Raw genomic sequence first — 20457 nt, 5'->3', positions numbered from 1 at the left:
CAACAAGAAAAGACAGACTTGAAAAGTGCAGAAAAAAAGTTGAATAAAGAAAGAGGAGCCAAAAAGCAGAGATGGTGTTTGCATGGGATGATATTAGCCTATGTTGCTACTGTTAAGAAGCCAGGTCCCCCAGTGAGCTGGCAACCAAAGTCACCTTCTGGCAGCTGTCTACTGTCATCTACTAATGCACTCACAACAACTTTTGAACCTCACAGCTAATGACCAGGGAGGTAATGGAGAGGGATGTAGGCCATGAACAGCTCTACACCAGCAGTCTGGTGGACTCTTTAGATGTTTTTTGCAAGCGGCCGGGACCATCTGAGCTAATTTACCTCGATATTAAGCAATGTACAGTCTATCATCCTCAGCGTCACCAGCTGGGTATGAAAACAGGGAGTGTGTATGTCTTTATGTATGCGTGCATGCCGGTCTGTGTGTCTTAGCAGAAAGTAGGAAGCTTTATGGCGCCCCCTGTGTCCTGCGAGCGCATTACCTGAAAATCCCTCTCCTCTAGAATTTCTTTCCTCCACCTCACCAGGAAGGCGGCACACACGTAGAGGTGGAAATGGGAGAAGCCCTCTGGTTCAGCCTGGTGAGAGAGAGATGACAGACGTTTAACATTTCACACTCATAAAACAAATGATCAGCTGTGGTATATTGTCGAAGGAGAAGCTTAAAGATGCAAGGCAAGCACGTCAGTACACCTAAAATAGCTCATAGCTTCATTTTAAGAAAGATTTAGAAGCGTGTTTACTTGATGCCGCATACACAAAAACAGGGAGAGGATGTAGGAAAGAGAAGAATATGCCACAATCCAGAAATTTACATTTGCAGGGCGACAGATGAAGAGAGCTACAAATCCCCTCTTTTTCTGTTTCAGCCCCTTGTTACGTTTGGCAGCTGACTTTTTTATGACTCTGCAATGAGCAGGGGAATTAAAGAAAGACAAAGGACGAGATGTTCCTTTTTCTATTCACGTTTTTTTTCCTCCAGAGGCCCATCACTGAAAGGATAATTACCAGGGCCTTTAAATGTGAGAGAAATGGGAGCATGCGCCATCACAAAGATAGGGTACAGTATCCAGAGTGCATGTCAGGGGGTTTACTTACCCACACACTTTACTTATCTTAAAATTCACAAATAACAAAGTGTGGAATTGCACTCCTGAATCAGTTCCTCTACCGTATGAGCACTCCCCAAAATGCAGATGTACTTGAGTGGAAGACACACATCTACACGCTCACATCTCTTAGTAAGAGCAGGAATTCATGAATAATTCTGTAAGTGTGCTCTCTGATGTGTCTACAGTGATAGTATGTGGTGGTAAAGAAGCAATGCGACGTTAATTGCACTACCCAGGCACTATTTGCAGTTTTGGGAAACTGACTCACACACAGCCTCTTTATTCTATATTGTGCTGGAAGTCTCTTTGGCACAGGTGAGTTCATAAAGAGTCCACAGCGACACACACGTTCCAGTCATTCAGCCATGCTTATTCCATTTTACCACTCATTTACAGGATTTCAATTAGATCGAGGGTGCAGCATTACTCATTTCCACTTTGTCTGAGTAACCGCTGCGAGTGTTGCTCTTTAACCACCATCCTCATTTGTGTACAGCGGTGAGCCATAACTCTGCAGGAATGAACAGCAATTGCCTTTTCTGCTGTGACAATTGAATTTCCCTCCAGGAAAGCAGGAAGGAATGAACAGATGAATGCCGGATGGACAGATTTGAGCAGAAACACAGTGTGTGTGATGCAAAGAAGGTCAAAAAACATACTCCTTTACTGCATTGTTGCTTGCTCTTTCTAAACAGATTGGTCCTCCCTTTGCCGTTTTCTATGTCTTCTGTTTGGGTTTCCTCTTACTTTACCTCCCACTTAGTTAAACCAATGTTCAGAGCTCTCACCTGAGTGTGTGTATGTTTGTGTATGACTGAGAGAGGAAAAATAGAGAAAGAGAGAGTATAGGGAGGAGTGTTTGTGAACAGCGAAGCATAGCGTGATGTGAGTTGTAAACTGGCAGGTGATTGGCTTGTTGGCCTCACCTTGCAGCTCCAATCCAAACAATTGAAGCAAGCAAACACCCACTCTGGCTCTCTCACACACGCACAAACACAGATGATGAGGGAGCGTACGAGCGGCACACGGGAGCACAATGTTTATCAGTCCCCAAAGATTCGCACGGTTTTAATTTTGTGTGTGTGAGAGTGTGTGTGAGTTCACTGAATGAACTCTTAGGGGCTGTGAAACTCTGAAATCATCAATCACCCCTCCATCTATCCTCAGCTCACCTCCTTCAGTCAGTCACCCACTCTTCTCTCTCTGTCGTTAATATGACTGCGAGGAATACTTAACAACTATATCAAAAACAGCTTCTGTTAACAAGGAATCTTGACATTTTGATTTGTCACCAATCACTCAATCGTCAGTTCATTGCCTCCATCGGCTACAGCACGAATGGCAGGACGGGAATGCATTTTTCCCCTTTTGAAATACACAAGATCATCAAAAAAAAGCAACCCAACAGATAAAGCTATAGCAGATACACCCCGATTTATTATGTCACACTGAATTACAGACACAAAAATTGACTTGCACAAAGGCAAAGCGTTCACATGCCCTCGAGGAACACTGCTGCCAGAAAATCAGCCTGAATTATTTCAAAGAACAGTTCTACATTTTCCTTGCAGAGAGTTAGATGAGCAAATCGATACCACTCTCACGTCTTCGAGTTATGCATGACCCTAGAGCCAGGAAACGGTTAGCTTAGCATAGCAAGCTCTAAATACTAATTGTGTATTTATGGATAATTAAACAAACGAGATACAACGTGTGAACTTGTGATCTTTAAAGGCTCCGGGAAGGTGTATTTTTTTTATCATTGTAGTAAGTCAGGCTAAGGGTGTCCTCCTCACTGCAGTGTTTATGCTAAACTTAGCTAATCGATTCCTCACTCTAGCACCATATTTAACAGTCAGACATGAGAGTATACAAAAGAAAACTTGAGGCACTTGTGTAAGAAAAATAGTTAATAGATTATGGTGATAGCAACAACTGTAATTGACAAAAAATAAATAAAATAAATGCTCCAACATGAAGCTCTTGTTCTCCATTTGTACCTCCCGTCTCTCTCCCAGACGCTCGATCCCCCCCCCCCTCCCGCCCGATCCAACCACCGCTGCTGCTTCAGCTCAAGGCTTTCTCATCATTATGATTTGTAAAATAAAGTTTGTCATGGAAGCCAAGGTGACTCCGTCAAACTTGTCTCTACCTCTTCTCCTCCTCCATTGTTATGCTTGGTCCTCCACCCCCCTTGTGTCAGGGCAGCCATATTGGCTGAGACAGGCGAGACTCTGACTGACAAGCACTGCTGATCAAAGAAGGGAGAAAGTGGGGGGTGGAAGGGAGCGGTGAAGGAGAAAGGGTGATAGGGGGTACGGGGAGAGGAGTCAACAGGAAGGGGGAGGGGGAACATGCATGAGAGATGGAGAGGCTGGGAGGCTAAAGGTAAACAGAGGAGGAACAGGGAACGTGGAAAACAGAGTGAGAGTGAGGAGCAGAACTGCAATGTCACAGTGTCTTTAAAGTGCTGCGCTGGCTGTCTGACTAGTCTCATCCCTCCAAAACAAACTGGCCTGACGTGGGACTAACTCGATACCCTGATGAACACACTCCTGACAAGGTGAAAAGGTGACGGCGCCGGGGAGTGATGCAAGATGATAAACAAGCAGATTTAAAGCGGCGTAACAATTACACAAACAGAATATAATGAGCTGCCGCTTTTCCTGTGGTGGTTTCAAAAGGCGTTTCATGTTATATGTGTATGAACATGACTGTGGGAGGGATTGGTGATCGTTGACATAGCTGCTACAAGTATTCCTTTGGGTAATTCATCACTAAGAGCGGGGATAATGTGCATGGTGGAGCGTGTGTGACTAGCAGGATACATTAGGCACCAGAAGACTGAAGACGGGGATGACAAGAGTCAGGTCATGATGAATCCATTAAAAAAAGGAAGACGGGAGGCTTGTGGAGAGGGGGAAATAACCAAGTTTACATTTTAAATTAACCTAAGCATAGTTTCTGTCCATGTGTGTGATTCTCCAATGTGATGTCTTGCTTTAGGCTACTTTTTAAATTGCCAAGCATTAAGGTTAATCAGAGGGTGGGAAAAAAAACAAACAAACAAATTCATACACTGGCGATTCCCACTTTGCCATGGATTTAATCAACCATCTACATTTAGCTGAGTGCTGAATGAAAAAAGGCACTCACAGGTGTCTGTAACGCATGGGTGAGTGCATACAGACGGTACATGAGGACAAGAATGGAAAAAAAAAAAAACAACAACTTTGTATTTCCTATCATTCATCTCTGGCATTAACACGGGAAAGAGTAATGGACCTTTTCGTAGATACTCAAGGCCACGCAGCATTTTAAGTTTACAATTCATGTGCATGTGATACTTGCAGGGTTTTCAAATATGTGAGAGAAGAGGCACCCGGGAGGACCACTTCACATTGCAAGAAGGATCACTTGCAGGTAGCCGGTGCGGTCAGGTTGACGGAAAATCTCTTAGAAACAGGCATGAAAATTCTGCTGCGGTACAAAGTCAGCTATGAATGTACAAAAAGCTGTCCTGCCAGGGACATTTATTCTTTTCTCAATATCCTAAAAAATAGGTATATTTTGATCTAATTTCACATTTCCTCCATTTCCTTTCACTTTATTGAAGCCACGCAGTTCACATTAAAAATATGAAAGCGCTGGAGTCTCTATGTACAGGTGTGAAAGATATGAAGGCAAACACAGCATACAAAAAAAAATGTGCTTCCTTAAGAAAACTGATCCCTCAGACAAGGTGAAGTTTAATGAAAGGAAAGTGACAGTTCTAAAAAAATAAACTGAGGCCAGATGAGAGCATATATTGAGATCAGCTGTGGCAAAAATGCTCAGGTGCTTTACTAGTGCAAAAGTATGGATGCATTACCAGCAAAATGTATTTTAAGTGTCAAGTGACTGACGGTCAAGTGCTATTCCAAGAGGTCACAAGCTTAAAAGATTGGTTTAATCTGAAAAAAGGCATTATATTCAATATGCCTATCATTTGTGTTTCAGTCTATTTTTCACTTAACAGGTCAAATTTGGCACCTCTGCTTGAAAAAAGATTATAAACAAGCTCATTTTCCATTGATTAACTCATTGCTCACTCATTTTAACTATGAAGGGTGCAACATTTGACAGTGAAATGTGAAATGCATGAAGCTAGAAGTTCAAAGCAGCACAAAATGGAAATACCTTAAAACTGTATAACACCTGAGTTAATGCACTTAGTTCCTTCCCACCACTGACTGAGACCATCGAGGCAACACAGCAGAGCCATGAAGCACACCATGTGTATTGATTCATTTCGTGTGTGCTCTTTAATCTCCATTTTAGCTAATCTTCTGACCCTTGTTGCAGCAAATTACCACACTTTTCCACCAGGATTTGACACATTTGATCACATCTTACACAGGGGTTTTAAACATGGCCACTAACAACACTAAACAGCTCCCTGCTTGGTAAATTCAACCTTCCATATAGAAAACGACCATATTTCACAGCCCGAAAATGTCACGGTATCCCTTTAACAGCCATGCTAATGCTGCCACACTGAGCTACTTGCTAATTTCATGCTCCACGCAACAGGGATAATTTGGTCCCTGTCTGTCTGTTCGTCTGCCTGCCTGTCTGCCTGGCGGGGAGGAGAGGTGTGTGTGTTTCACTCTATATCACTGCTCTTTGTGTCTTTCCCTTTGTTTCTCTCTCTCTTCCTCTTTTTAAGATCAATAGTGACAAATCGAGAAAAAAGTGAAAAAGAGAAAATAGGCAGAACTAGACTGGGGGCAAAACAGACCAAAAAAAGGGGGGGACAGAACAAAAGAAAGAGAAAAACAAAAGACAAATATCGGAAAGAGACTCCAGATAGAAAGGCAGAAAGAGAGGATGACAGAAATAGAGAGGAAGACAGAGCAAGTGCTGTCTTGTGCTGGCTCAGGCTACTGAACAGATGGCCACACCGCAGAGAGAAGACCACAGTGGAGACATTACAACACTCAGGTTAAAATCTCCCCTGGAACACACTTACACACACACTCACACACTCTCTCTCACACACGCACACACACACAAAGGCTTAGTGACAAAGGGCAAGGTCTTTCTGTTTATTATCGCCATTTGTGAGAGAGCTATACGCTAGGTCTTTTTGTCCAAACGAGGCCAACGTCTTTGGATTTTGTGGTGAATCATGGATGGGCTACAATACAGCCCACTGCCTCATTTTCTGGTCCTGCTGTCATTGAGACGTATGGTGTCCATAACCTACATGTCCCAGATTCATCCCGATTATGTTACCCTCACACTCACAGCCAAATCCATAGTAGACGGGACATGCTTTTTATTTTTATTTTTTTACCAAAAGCAGTGTAATCAAGGACAATTTCTGAATCATTTTCATCCTTGAGCACTGAGAAAGCTTCTGTGATTCAGAAGCACGGTCCCTTGAGCTTATGTTTGGAAAAACATCGACGTCTTCACAAGAACTCTGTGGAAAACATATGGTGGGAAATATTTTGTGGAGTATACCCAATGGATTTAAGAGCTCCAAATCACCACTTGGTTGTATGCTGTGGACTGTCTTTGCGGTGGAGAGGTTGGGGCGCAGAGGTAAAGGACAGCTAAGTGGGGAAATTTGGAAGAAGTTTAGAGGAAATATGATGAATTGAGAGGACTGCTGAAGAAAAAGTTTAAAAAAGGACAATAAAAGAGAGCAGATGACAACAGCACGGTGCTCGCTGTCAGCTCTACTGAAAGTTTCATGAGTGGAAATGGTCTAATATCCCTACCAGGGCAGGACTGGAGGTGAGGGACTGTGACAGAGCCTGCCAGAAAAGGTGTATGTGCGTGTCTGTGTGTTGTCTGAGAGGGTGTGTGGGGGCTGCCATGCAAACGACATTGTAAAACATCAAATATTTAGAGGATGGATTACAAGTACAATGTGTACTTGCGTCGCTGTCAAGTCACAGCAAAGCAACAACACCGTTAAATCATTCATTCCTTGTTTCTGTTTTTAGACTTGAAGTGGACGCCGCACGTTTGAGCGCTGTCTGTGTTGTGTGCTTGCAGGTATTTTGTCGAATAAAGAATTAAGGTAATCATGGACAATGCATCCTTTCATGGTGTAATGCTCAGCTAAGTTGCGATGAATCCAGCCCATTTCCTTCGAATCCTGCAGCACATGATAGCTCGTGACGGCAGCAGGCAAAGCAAGGTAGCTTAAACATCCTTCTGCCCAGCTATGTATTCCAGCTCATAATAGGGTTATCGTGTGGCGCATCCCAGATCGCGAGGTGTGAACACAGCCACCATGCAAAGGGAAGTCATTCTGGCCGCCTGTATCCATGACCTCATTCTGTCCGTCATTACCCAAAGTTCATTATCATAGGTGAGGGCTGGAATGAAGAACGACTGATGAATCCAGATGCCTGCCTTCAGGCTCAGCTCCATCTGCACCATGGCAGTCCTGTACAGCGTAGGTGGACCAATCCGACGGTGGATCTCATGCTCCATCCGACATGAACAAGGCCCAACAATCCTTGAACTCTTTCACTTGGGACAGTAACTTACTCCAAGCCCACTGCACCTCAGCTGCAGTGCTCTTCAAGAAACTGTGACAAGGCACAATCCTGTTGTTGCCTCACACCTGCTGAGAGCACATTTGACTTGTTGCAGAGAATATGGACACAACTCTTACTGTGGTGGTAACAGAGCCTAATGGCTCATATTAATGACCCCTGTAGCCTTTCCTCTTTTAGTGCCCCCACAAGATAATACTGGGAAGAAGGTTATAAGTCTTCTCAGAGCCATCAAGCCCAGCGTAATGAAAGGTACTGAGAGGGAACAGTGGATGTGTGTCACAGGTTTGTCTCTGACGGTTTGTGTCCTGTCTCGTAGCAATACAGGCTTTTTAAAAATCATTCAAGTGATTTTTCCTGAACCTTAATAAATGCTTTATTTGCATTATCATGTTTTATTTGCCTTAACTACATGGCCCCAGTCTGAACCAAGTATGTTCAGTTGTCAGTGGCCATTCTGTAGCTGCAAAGCATGGACGCTGCAGTACCTATACTTCAGTGATTCATTTGTCCTTTTGGCACTATTCATAGAGTAATACATGGGCATTGTGTCAGAGCTGGTCTGAAATACTTAATATATTAACATTTGAACCAATAAATATAATCCTTGATTCATAATTTAAATAGTTAAGCTCTCACTGTACAAGGATTTTGTACACTGGTTTTGCAACAGCATACAATATGTCCATGTTTCTCATCGGATCTCTTGTTTTAATTACAGATTTCAAGTGAAACCACCAGGCAATCAACCACAAGGCAGCCTACTATTACCGCCATCCTTTAACTGACCCAAAAGTAACACAAAGATGGCATGAGGATTTCTGATCCATTAGGTATTGAGTATGAAATCAGCATCATTTCAGTCTCAGGTATTGCTCAGGTATTGAGAATTATTATGCTAAACTTGGTATCAAAGTAAACATTTTGGTATTTGGTATTTTGGCTTTTTTAGGTACCTGTTGACGCAATCACAATGAACGCAATGCAAACTGAGGCTGTGGCTTTAACCCGTCTGCCTGCTGTTCTGACGTCAAGGTACGAATTATGTTCAGGAAATGAGACGTGAATTGTAACTAAATGTCAGGACAAGGTATTTTTTTCCGTGATGGTGCAAATCCATTCTGAAAGCAGCACTTTCTGTTTCCTTTATGTTTTCCTTCTTTCAGTGGGATGATGATTTGACACTGAGCTCTGAAGAGAAAATGCATGATGAAAAACAACTGCTTGTTACTATGGAGATCACGCAGACATCACATACAATAGAGATGATTATATAGTAGAGCTGGGTCAGGTGTCGAGGCTTGCATGTCTTAACAACCAAATGATTGTGCTCAATTATGCGTTCATTTGCTTTTCCAGGAAAATCAAGAGGACTGTAGGTCACCCAAAGGTTCCTATGCAATTCGCTTCCTTAATGTCCAGGCTTATATAAGAAAACATAAGGTAAAACTTCATTTTCTAAACAACTTTAAGTGATGTCAGACAACCAGCTCGTGTGTTAAGAGGCCCTGCTATCCGCCATTCCACTTTCTGAAATGTAAACACACCTGCAAGAGTTTTCCATCAAGCTCTGCACCAGCTGCCAGATGGCTGCAGTTCAGTCAAAATGCACGAGAAAAAAACCTCCTAAACAGGAGAGCACTGGAGTTTGTTCGCTAGAATAAAATGCAGAGGCTATCAGTAGTTATAAAGGATGGCTGACCAGGAAGAGGGTTCATGAAAACATAGCGCCGCTGTTGGGTCAACCGTGCTGTTTTTTCTGAGAAAAATGGGTTGCTTTGGCTTCCTAATCACCGCTCGCCACATAAGTCATTCAAGTAGAGAGACTGTACTTAAACAGGAGGACTTGGGAGTGTTCAGGACTCGTTTTTTATTTTTTCCCAGGAGTACTGCACTGTAGCTGACCCAGCAGTTCTATGGCAACGAGAACAAAGAAAGCGGAGAGAATCTTTGCTGGCAGGGATCAATTACTGTGGTAGGATTATAGTAATATCAATCCTTGGAATGAACTCATGTGCTCATGTAATAGTTTACAAATTTAGCAATTCATGTAAAAATAACATCACAAAGGTTCCACGTTTTATAAGATGATAAGAAAAATGGTATTTTGTCCATTATATTACAGCAGTATTCATTCCATGCTGCAAACCCTGCCACACCTTCAGCTTTCACTAAAGCAAAACACTATTTCTAATTAGTGGAATGTATTTTTTACAAGCCAGCAATGGACCTCTATCAGTGATCAAGGTTTCGGTAGACAAACTTAACCTGACACACAAAAAAAACATGGCCCTGGTGTTTTAATTGAAGTAACGCAGGAAAGGAAGATCACCATCCTTGCTGTCACCTGGCTTTTACCTCTCAGCTGCTCAGAGTTCAGTCCATTCATAAAGATTTAGACAAGATTCATTTGGTATTTATTCATCCCAGCCATGGTTTGGTGAAGGCTGTTGACGAAGCACTTTAGCTATAAACTGCAATGTGTCTTTTATTACAATTTATTAGCTGTTTATGTCCTTCCAGTTTTCTGTTTTCTTGCTCTTGCCTATTTTTACTTGACACGGTCACATCTTTCACTCTCTATCCCCTCGCATCCTTTTTTTCAACACTTTCCCCTTTGCAACCAATAGTCACATACTGTATAGGTACTGTTAACTGACGAAACCTCACTTGATTTTCACTTGGCTGAATTCATGTAATAAGACATTACATTATACCTTTCACATAATGACTTCCGAGTTGCTGCAATGACAGACTTTTGAGCTCAGCCAACATAAGCAACAACAAGCCAACAGGTAAATTTGACAAGGAACATCTACATTTCATGCAGTCCCATTTTAACAAGACATAAAGAGAATACTTAGAGTTTAAAATGAGACATAGACGCTGACTGATGCAGAATAGGCAGAGAACAACGGGGGCAGCCGCTGTCGCTGGGATGACGGCAGAATAGATACATAAATAGATAAAATAGTATGTTTGTGAGACCAACGACCACAGCTGGAAGCGCCATCGATGAACTCTCCATCTTCATGCTCCTCCTCTCCACTTTCCTCATCTAATCAAACACTGCAATCCCATGTATTACACTCTTAACCTCTGCATCAACTGGAAAATCCATTAAATGTACTCAGCTCAAGCCCTGGACTATCCACACATGTTCTGGCAAATACACACACACCTCACTGATTCAATAGCAGACATAAGGTGATATTGACAACTCCAACTGAGGTTAACAATCTGGAGTAACTGTAGGTGCCGCCTATTAAGCTGTGTGTAAAAGTGAAACGGCAGCAGTATGAACAGGTTCAGATGTGTTTGAATGGGATTAAGATCCTGCTCGCTCTCTCTCTCTCTCACATTTACACACCCGGGTCAACACAGTAATAGGCTTTACTTTTACACTCACACACAAAAGAGCAGAGCAGCCATTAAATTAAAATTAAACCATAAGTTAAATGGCAAAAAACTTTTGTTTCATGTGTGAATTGCCGACTGACATCTTTGTTTCATTACTGAATTAACTAATCCTTTCCAATCCCTCGTCTGCAAATCTCCAGGAATGTTTTCTTCCATTCATTCATTCTTTAAACCTTCCTTGCATCCTTTTTGTCAAAACCTTGTGCCACTATTACGACCACTTATTTCATATATGTTGTGCTTACACTGAACAATCTGCTAAACTAACAATGCAAGTGTAAATTTGTCAGTTGCATGGCTGTGTGATGAGGCCATGCAGCATAGTTAGGCTGTATTATAAGCTCTGTATAATTAAGACTATCATAGAGAAAGCTGCCACGCTTAAACACCTTTGTAAAAAAAATAAATACAAAATAATAACTGTATTATGTTGCATCATGGCACTTGGGTTGGCAGGAATGGAATGGTAGGAATTACAAAAGCACCACTCTGGAGGCAATCATAGATGTCATTATCAGAGAATATCCCTGTTTGTGAGATCCCATGCAGCGCCAGATAGATAGAAATGGACAGATAACAAAAAAAACAACAGCAGTGTGTGTGTGTGTGTGTGTGTGTGTGTGTGTGTGTGTGTGTGTGCGTGTGTGTCTGTGGGTTTGTGTGTACCTGGTAGGTGTCCCACAGTCTAATCGTGCAGCGTAGTGGCAGCTCCCTCATCAGGAGGTTGTTCATCCAACGGAAGGCAAACTGCAGGTACTCCACCTCGTACTGCTGCATGTGGCGGTGCACAGACTCTGTCAAAAAAATAATAATAATATTCACATTTAATTTAAAAAAAAAAACACCTTAGAGATGTCATTTCAGCTACACACCAAACTGAGATGAGAAAAAGAGTGTATTCACTGTTAAATGAAGCTCCAAACAATTGCATGTCTGTCTGATGAGGAATGGAGTCTGCGCGCTGTAGGTCAATAGCATCCAGAGGCGAAGACAGAGGGCATGTTTATGTACATATAGGGTGTGTGTTTATGATTTCTCTGACATTATTGCTTCCAGGAGGAGCTGATTAAAACTGTATTTTTGTCCATTTCTGTCATGCAAGGTCAGTCCGTGAAAACCTCTTCAAGCTCCTGCGAGGTTGCAACGATTGTGACAATTTATCTTCTTTGTCGAGGAGATGAAGGGTGATTTTAATGTATAATATTTACAATGTGTCTCTTCAGTTTTTCTATGAGCATTCCCTGTTTGAGCTTTGAGCTCTGTGTAACAATAGTCCCACAGTTCTCTGGCAGTTACCTCAGAGGAGAACGGCAAATATTTGCTAACCCACCTCTGGAACATCAATCATGCCCCAGTGGGCCTTTACTGTAATTTTCTGTTTAGTTTATTTTGGCTGCCATCGCTGAATTTCAGGCAGAGTAGGGTTTATAAACAAGTCATATTGACTCAAAAATTGTATTGGACTGCTTCACTGGACTGAGAATTAGTAACCAGGCATCACTGTGACATTAGAGGCAGGATGAGCAGACGAGACAAATCCAGTTCCTGTGTAATTGAAACATTAGGGTTTACATTAAATTTAAATCATTACCTTCCAAAAATCCAATGAAATGAACAGAACTAACAATGTGTTCGTCCAGCTGTCAATATGATGCAACTTTCATTGTTGTACAATGATTCCTTTGCTCTCAGTGGAGTCTGGTTTCTTTGGCGAGAGCGACATAACGGCCGCTTGTGGTTAAACAAAGCAGATCTTACTCTTCAGCTAAAAGGTCGATCCCTGCGGGGGTCCTTTCCATTATGTTGTCTGACACTTAGAATAACACTCTAAGCCTGTTAGCGGACGCAGGCTTTGGCTTCAGAGTCAATACTTTCAGTTATTCATTGCAGTTTTTGGTCTTCTCATGGGGTTTTTGTTGCTAGTAAGAAAACTGCAGTTTATCACCAGACTTATTGTTGAAGGTAGATATGATGGATTCTTCTGCGCACATTAATTCAACTTTTCTGGGATCAATAACAGCTGAGAACACACCAAGAAACAGCTGAATACAATCATCAGTCAAGACAGCAGTTTCCACTCAGTTTGTTTTTCGCCTCCGCTCACCAAACACAAACATCAGCTGGCTATTAGATGTCCACATCTGTCTCCTTATACTCGGAAAATGCTTTGGTTTTCTCCTCCTATAATTGGTTCAGATTATGTTCTCACTTCCAACAAACTCCACAGAGAGGGGGAGGACCGCACGCCGCATCGGGCCGTCTCGCTGCGGTGTCAATGTGGAGTTCAAGCGTCAGCGTCGGTGTTGGTGTCATGGTATGGCAGGCTGGCATGAACACCGGCTGAGAAGAATGAATGAGAAGCAGCAATGACAGCTGGGAATTCACTTCTTATGGGGCTGTGACACAGAGAGGGGCTGCCTTTGTTCCTTTCTCTGTTCTTGATAAATGTTTGTTTTATGCTTCTTTACATAACAAAAGATGAAGAATACCACTCGGTATTCAGCGACTCCCTCTTTCATAGTCATCAAACCCATGACACTCATTCTCTCCCTCTCTCTCTCACACACACACATGCAGGAGCACACACACGTTTCATAATAGAGCTGTAATTAAAGAGCTGTCAGAGAATCTATGAGAAAAGCCAGTTAGGGAGGAACTATAGCATCCTGCTCTCTCACACTCTGTGCTCTTAATCAGAGCCGACTGACAAGCGCACACGCGCGCACACACACAAATCCAGCTTCAATAAAGCTTTAATTGGCGAAACGTTGCTTAAAATATTTCGAGCCAAGAACACATACATTATGACTCTCAAACACACACACACTTGAATGACACCTGTCTTCCAGTGCTCGCACACGCATGTGTAACAATTATACACACACTCCACCGCATGAGCAGTGCGCGAAGTAAACACAAAGCGATTATTTCACACTCCTCTCTGCAGTTTAATTATCACACGCTGCTGTAAAAGCATAAACAAGGCAAGCTCATTAACGGCGAATGCATCATGGTGACAGATCTTAGCTAGCTGCCAAACAGAGAGGGAGAGAGTGGAACAACTTTAGACAATGTTAAATTACACTAATGAACTTGCTCTGCCTAATATTAGCAACTTCACCAAACACAGACAGGAAGAGGCGCGCGATGGGGGAGCCGTGGAAGGGAGAGTCATTTTTCACGAGGAGCTTTCAGGGGTGGGAGAGGGAACGTGAAAATGAGAAAATAAAAAAAGAACGACTGGGAGAAACCGCACTGACAAAACTTATGACTTTTAACCGCGGGCTGCTGTCCAGCTGGCACACTGCTCGGCATGCTGGGTAGCGTAGTCACGGGGGCTGAGGGAGGGTGAGGATGACACCTCGCATCGACACTGATTGACGGATGAGTCTTGTCTTCCTTCCTACTGCTGGTTAAAGTTTAGGACGGAGGCCACGATGCCGGCTAGTCCGCTCTCCACAATGGGCTGTAGCACATGGCTGGTGGAGTGCAGGTGGACAGCAGGAAGGTCAGAGGTCGTACAGTGACTAGTGAGCGACTCCCAAGATTCTGCTGACGAGGCCAATTCTGCCTGACTTCATGCTCTCCTTGCTACAAAACGTAATTACAGTTACACTTGTTTTTCCCTCTTCCTCTCTCCTACTGGCTGGTTGTTGTTTTTTTTTTTCTTTCACCATTTCACTTTGACTCTGACAGAGCTGCTTTTTTATATACAGCACATATATAGCGTGTGCTCATCTCACTGTAACCTTTCATGTTTCTCTTTCATTTCAGTCTCGCTGGCTTTAGCGCAGATTTAAAGAAATACTACTGTGGATACAAAGCAAGCAAGTTGTTTGTTCACTCGTGCTTTTCTGAAAGCAATGTATTTCACACTAAGTCAGCCACCACAGTATGTACACACAATACAGGTCTCCAGTCTTTTTCTTTGCATGTAATTGGTTGCTTTCAAATCTTCGCCCCCATTAGTTACTGTTGCTATGCCTGTCAAGCTTTCTATTTTTGCTTAGCATGCATGCAGTTCTCAGGAAGGATCAAAAGAGTTGGTCCTTGACGTCAGACAGACGTCGACAAAAGCAGGCTTCTCATTTGTAGCCATCCACTGTTAATTTTGCCAGCGACTGTCAACTGCCGTGAACTGCAGCTAAAGTTGCAGGTCCTGGGTAAAAAGTAAACCGTTTGGTGGCCTCTAACCCCACAAACTAATACAGACTAGCTAGTTAAAGATATACAAACTCTTTGTGAGAAACGCCTGGTTACCAGCTGCACCGGTTACCTGCAGGTACTCAACTACTTAGCCATAAATGCTAACAATTGCAGCTTAAGCTACAGCGGATGACCATACTGTTTAATCCTTTCCTTACGATTTTACTTTTGTGTTTTTAGGTTTTGGAAGGGCTGAAAATCAGGGACACCACCCTGCAAATTAACATAATAAACACACACAACAAAAATTCCATCCTATTTGTATAAGATGTGCAGCAGCCCAATAAAAAAAGTAAGACAAACCACCACGTGCTGACAGTATGAATGAGAGCAGTATTGCAGTGACATCATTTTCAGATTTCCCTGAATATTTGGTGCAAAATATTTGAAAAAAAACAACATAATGTACAACATCTGTGAACTCTAAACAAATGCATGGAAAACTCTAGAAAACATGCAACACACAGTATGTTAGGTATGTAAACTTGCTGTGGGCAGAGAGCGCAGAGCGGATGAACATTGTAGAGGTGATGTTTGGAGGTTAAAGCAGACTGTGTGGGAAGGCAGGAGAAGCCGGCGTAATCGACCTCTGGCCAGGTTAAAAGCACCAGAGAAAACCTGTACCTGAATCTGAACAGCTTTTTTAAAAAAGGCAGGATTTCAAAAGAAAAATGCCAGAAAAGCACAACACATGCTCTTATAATGTAATATATATGCAACTGACATAAAAAAAAAATCAAGGTATTAAACAAATACAACTGTAACAGACTAAATATCATAAATAAAATGTACAGCCATGTCAAAAATTGCTGGTTCAGAAAGGCAAATTATCTTACTTCTCCCGCAAACCCATAAAAACACACTGTAGCTTTTATCTGCCTTTCATTATGCAATATAGTCTCACAATCCAGCTGCCAGCCTTTTCACACGATTCAAGCTCCGAGTGCACGCTGTCAGTACGACCGCTCATTTGCATAAATAAATTCACCTTTGGGCAATTTGCATGTTGATGTACTTGTGCTAATGCACATGCAAGCAACAAATACACAAAAAGAGATAGGGGAGGGATAAGGAGATCAGAGGAACATTACAGGCTCGGCGACAAAGTGGCTTGTCTTTTGAGGAGGTGGGCATGCTAGCAAGGCTAATGAGAGTTAGCATCACTTAATACAAGTAGGATAATTACAGAGAGGGGGAGTCTGAGGGAGGGGCAGGCAGAGAGAGAAACAAAGAAATTCCTTCGCACTCACTGTTTTGAACTAAAAGAATCAAAGTAAAAGAAATAAAAAGCTTTGATTTGTATCATTATCCTAGTTCAAGACTGAATTCACAGGACCAAATCAAACATTCAAAGAACACCTGCCGAAATGTTTGATCAGAAATCTTTTGTGCAAAAGAAAATATTTCTAGATTTGTCATAGTGGGAAGGTGGACTGAGCATGAGTGCTCATTTAAGAGGCGCCCTGCTCGACACTTGGTTACTCATTGCCACTGATGGTGGTTAATTCTACTAGATCTATCCACTGCTTTTGACCAGCAATCATTTGAATACGTGGAGGGCTTGATTCAGTGTATTAACACCTATGCAGTGATACAGCAGCTCTGATCAAAATTAAGGAAATACACTGTAAAACTGTCAAAATACATTACACATTTTCTGACTTTCCAACAACTTAATTCCTGAAATCAAAACATGCCTTTCAAATGAGTTTTCAAAAGAAGTTACAGGGTTACGGTTACAGGGACGGAAAATGGGGAGGAGCAGTAGGAGGACTGTTCTGAGACTTGCTGGCACAAACCCAGACTTTTTCTTCCCCTTTTTCTCCCCCACTGTGCTAAAAGATGCAGTAGGTAATGGATAGTGGAGATGTGGCCATAAAAACCCTGAACATTATCTTTCTTTCCCTCTCTGTGAATGCATGGATATGTGTGTTTTCCCTCTGTCTGACTGACATATACTGTGAGAAGAGTTAGATGCAATCACTTTAAAGAAGAGAAGACGACAGAATGTGGTGCAAGACACACAGATCAGCAATGTCCTGATGAAGCACTGAGCGGAGGTCAAAAACATCCCAAACTCTCTCCTTCCTTCGTCTCTCCTCTCATTGTCTTCACAAATACTCCATCATCTACTAATATCTCTGCATCGGATGCTCAACTGCTACAAGGCTGAAGCAGAATACCATACTATATCCCCATAGCAACAGCTTAAATATTTTCTATTCCTTTTTAGGATTGTTAGCAGAGCTCGCTCTGATGGAGAATAATAAATTTGTTCATTTTGCGACAGGTTTCGTCCAAAGATCTAAAATTAATGAGCCGCAAGATTAAGTACTTTCAGTGCTGGTAATATAATGGATTGGTAATCTCAAAAGAAACATTAACACGCAGAGAAAAACAATGAAGAACCAATAAAAACCCTAATAAAATATGATTCCACAACTTAGATTTTACCATCAGGAGTGAAATCTCAGCATAGAAAACAAAGGTAAATCTGTACCAGTCACCAAAGCAGGACCGCGCCCTTTATCAAACTCTACAGCACTCTGGATAACCCCGCATCTGATAAGCCCTGATAGGTAATTTTGGAAGAGATGATGAGCGGCCATTGTTCCCAAAACAGATGCTGTGTCGAGGGGCGAAAAACAATCCTGTAACACGAGATAAAAGCAATCTGTGATCTCATTAGAGGGGGTGATGTCAAGCTAGCGAGGTATAAAATGGCTCTGCCCCAACAGTGATGACAGGGCACTTATGGAATAAGATACAGTAAAAATGTCGAGTCATTTTTAACTTATCTGCTGGGGTGTGGCGCAGCAATTTTTTTTTTTTTTCAGAAAAGATACACACACACATAATTTGACTGACGCATACACTCCAATAAATACAATCTTACAAATACAGGTACACACACTTGTCCTTCGTGTTGGCAAGTTTACACCCTCGCAATCACACATGCAAACAGGCAGGCCTGCATATGCAAGCTAACTTTATCTGACATTCACACACACACAGACACACACACACACACACACACACACACACACACACACACAGACACACGTACGCGCTCTCTCTCCACACATTTGAATGCAGCGGGTGAGCCCTCCCCTCCCTCTGGCTGACAGAGCGGGTGACAGGAGAGTCGGACAGCACCAAGGTTAGCCTAGAACATGACCACTGTACAAAGGCTCGCTTTGATAAGACCTTGTTTAGCACAATGCATGGCGGGCCACGGTGAATGACGCACACCTTTTAAGAGGAAAGAGGAAGTTTGGATGGAAAAGTATTCAAATTGTATTTACACATTTACAAAATGAAAAACAGAAGGAGGGGAATACAGAGGAAATAGCAGTGCTGCTAATTAACACTAAGGTGCGAGTGTGTGTGAAATGTCACCAAGTGTTTGAGTGCACTCGCTGTGCACACATTAACTTCCAGCCCTCAGCAGGCCATTGTTTTGCGCTAATAATCACCGCTACATACACATTTCCTCGACAGCCGGTTGGAATAAAAATTAGCGAGGCACGATGGCGGTGTTGTGTAATTACAACCCGACGCAAATGTGCGAAACCAGAGATTACTTCCTGGTCTGAAAAACAAGAATTCAAACTATCAAAGAAAGTAGAAGTGTTAAGACACCTGTAAGTCAAAGGAAAGGAACAAAATCCTTAAATTTAGGCAATTTTTAAGACTTTTTTTCCCCCATTATCAGTTCTTTTATTCCTGTTGTGTCATCTGATCATCGCACCCTTTCCTCCTCTCTCCTACATGCACATATTTAGGAGCTACACATAGCCTTGCTCAGGCTCTTAGCTTATATGAATAGAAAGAATGGTTCATGTCAGCAGAGGGGAATGTGGAGTGGACTATCTATCTGGGGGCAAAGAGGTTACAATGGGCCTCACGCCTGAAATCCAACACATGCGTACATATTCCAAAATGCTCATCGGTGAGAACAACATTTAAACTGATCCGTGCAAAAGGCTTAAACAGCTTTCAAAGATTTTTGTTAATTTTTTTTCTACATTTTCGCTCCGTTTTAAGCCAAAAATTCAAGAGAAATATCTACGAATGAAGCCCATCGCCGTGCATGGCCATTGTACAGCAGGTAACCCTGCAGAAGATGGTGATTTTGAGTGTAATTGTGTGTTTGCGTGAATGTGCTGGTGATGTCAAAAAGAAAGAGAGGACAAGAAGTAGTAAAGGGAAATCAAGTCAAAACGGCAGAGCTATGAGCAGAAATGGATGGGTGGATGGATGGATGCAAGGCAGACGACTCACCATCAATCCTGCTGACCAGCTCCTCCAGGGCCTTGACTTTCCTCTGGATGCCTGGCTGAGCAAATGTGTAGTTGTCCTGCGGAGAAGAAAAATCCGACAGAGTCAATATGGGCCGAGGCTCCGTCTGCGATCATGAAGAAACTTCGAATAGTTGGTCTGTTAAAGGTCGGCTTTAATAAATATGTAAAGGAATATGGAAAATGTGAAGCATTTTGCTGACTCCCAAGGTGAGGGAGGAGAGAAATAGGCTTCAAACGCTAAGGGTAAATCATTAAAATCAACAACCAGAAGTGCGGATGACCAGCTGGTAAGCGGATCCTGTGAACCTTGAACCACATAATGAAAAGTGCAAAGAAAAGCGATAAACAGAGCAAAGGAGATCCAGCAGATACTTTTATCACAGGAATATTTGGCAGATTTCTCTGTAATCTCTTCGACAAGCTGTGAAATTGATCCCTTGTCGAGCGAACTAACATGATTTGTTTCACATTGACGTTTTGCAGCCATTTGGCCTGAGAGTCACACTCAAAGGCTTTGAGATTTCACATTTTCACTTTGAGGATTCATTTCAGAAAAGTGCTGTGGCCCCATACAGATTTGATGCGTTTGCCAGGGCCCATTTCACACCTCACACAAAGCCTTTGCCACTTTTAAAAACAGCAAATAGAGAAAATAGGCCGCCCAACTAACACTGGCATGCCAAAACATGTGCAGCTGTGGCCTCGAAGACAAAGCAGAGGGCTGGCTGTGAACGCAGCCAAGAACATAACAGGTGAGCCGTGAATGGGTCCTGGCCTCATATTTGGTGTGAAGTGGTGGAACGCTAAAATATTCCTGAGGGCCGACGGCTGAGGCTTCATTTCACAA

At 42.5% G+C, this 20457-nt stretch overlaps 1 protein-coding gene across 2 annotated transcripts in view; it reads right to left on the bottom strand.

Moving 5' to 3' along the window:
* Positions 1–20457, bottom strand: part of tbc1d22a (TBC1 domain family, member 22a) — a 109035-nt gene that overhangs the window by 21691 nt on the left and 66887 nt on the right. For both annotated transcript variants that reach the window (XM_070992450.1, XM_070992449.1), the window contains exons 11-13: positions 19591–19666; positions 11767–11894; positions 494–589 (exon numbers count right to left, since the gene is read on the bottom strand). In XM_070992450.1, coding sequence (XP_070848551.1) covers positions 494–589; positions 11767–11894; positions 19591–19666 — 300 coding nt within the window. The remainder of the gene's footprint in view (positions 1–493; positions 590–11766; positions 11895–19590; positions 19667–20457) is intronic.

Source organism: Chaetodon trifascialis, chromosome 22 (assembly GCF_039877785.1).
Source record: "Chaetodon trifascialis isolate fChaTrf1 chromosome 22, fChaTrf1.hap1, whole genome shotgun sequence".
In the NCBI taxonomy this organism is placed as follows: domain Eukaryota; kingdom Metazoa; phylum Chordata; class Actinopteri; order Chaetodontiformes; family Chaetodontidae; genus Chaetodon; species Chaetodon trifascialis.
The sequence above is the reverse complement of the archived record's forward strand: the minus strand, read 5'-3'. Positions and strand labels throughout refer to the sequence as shown.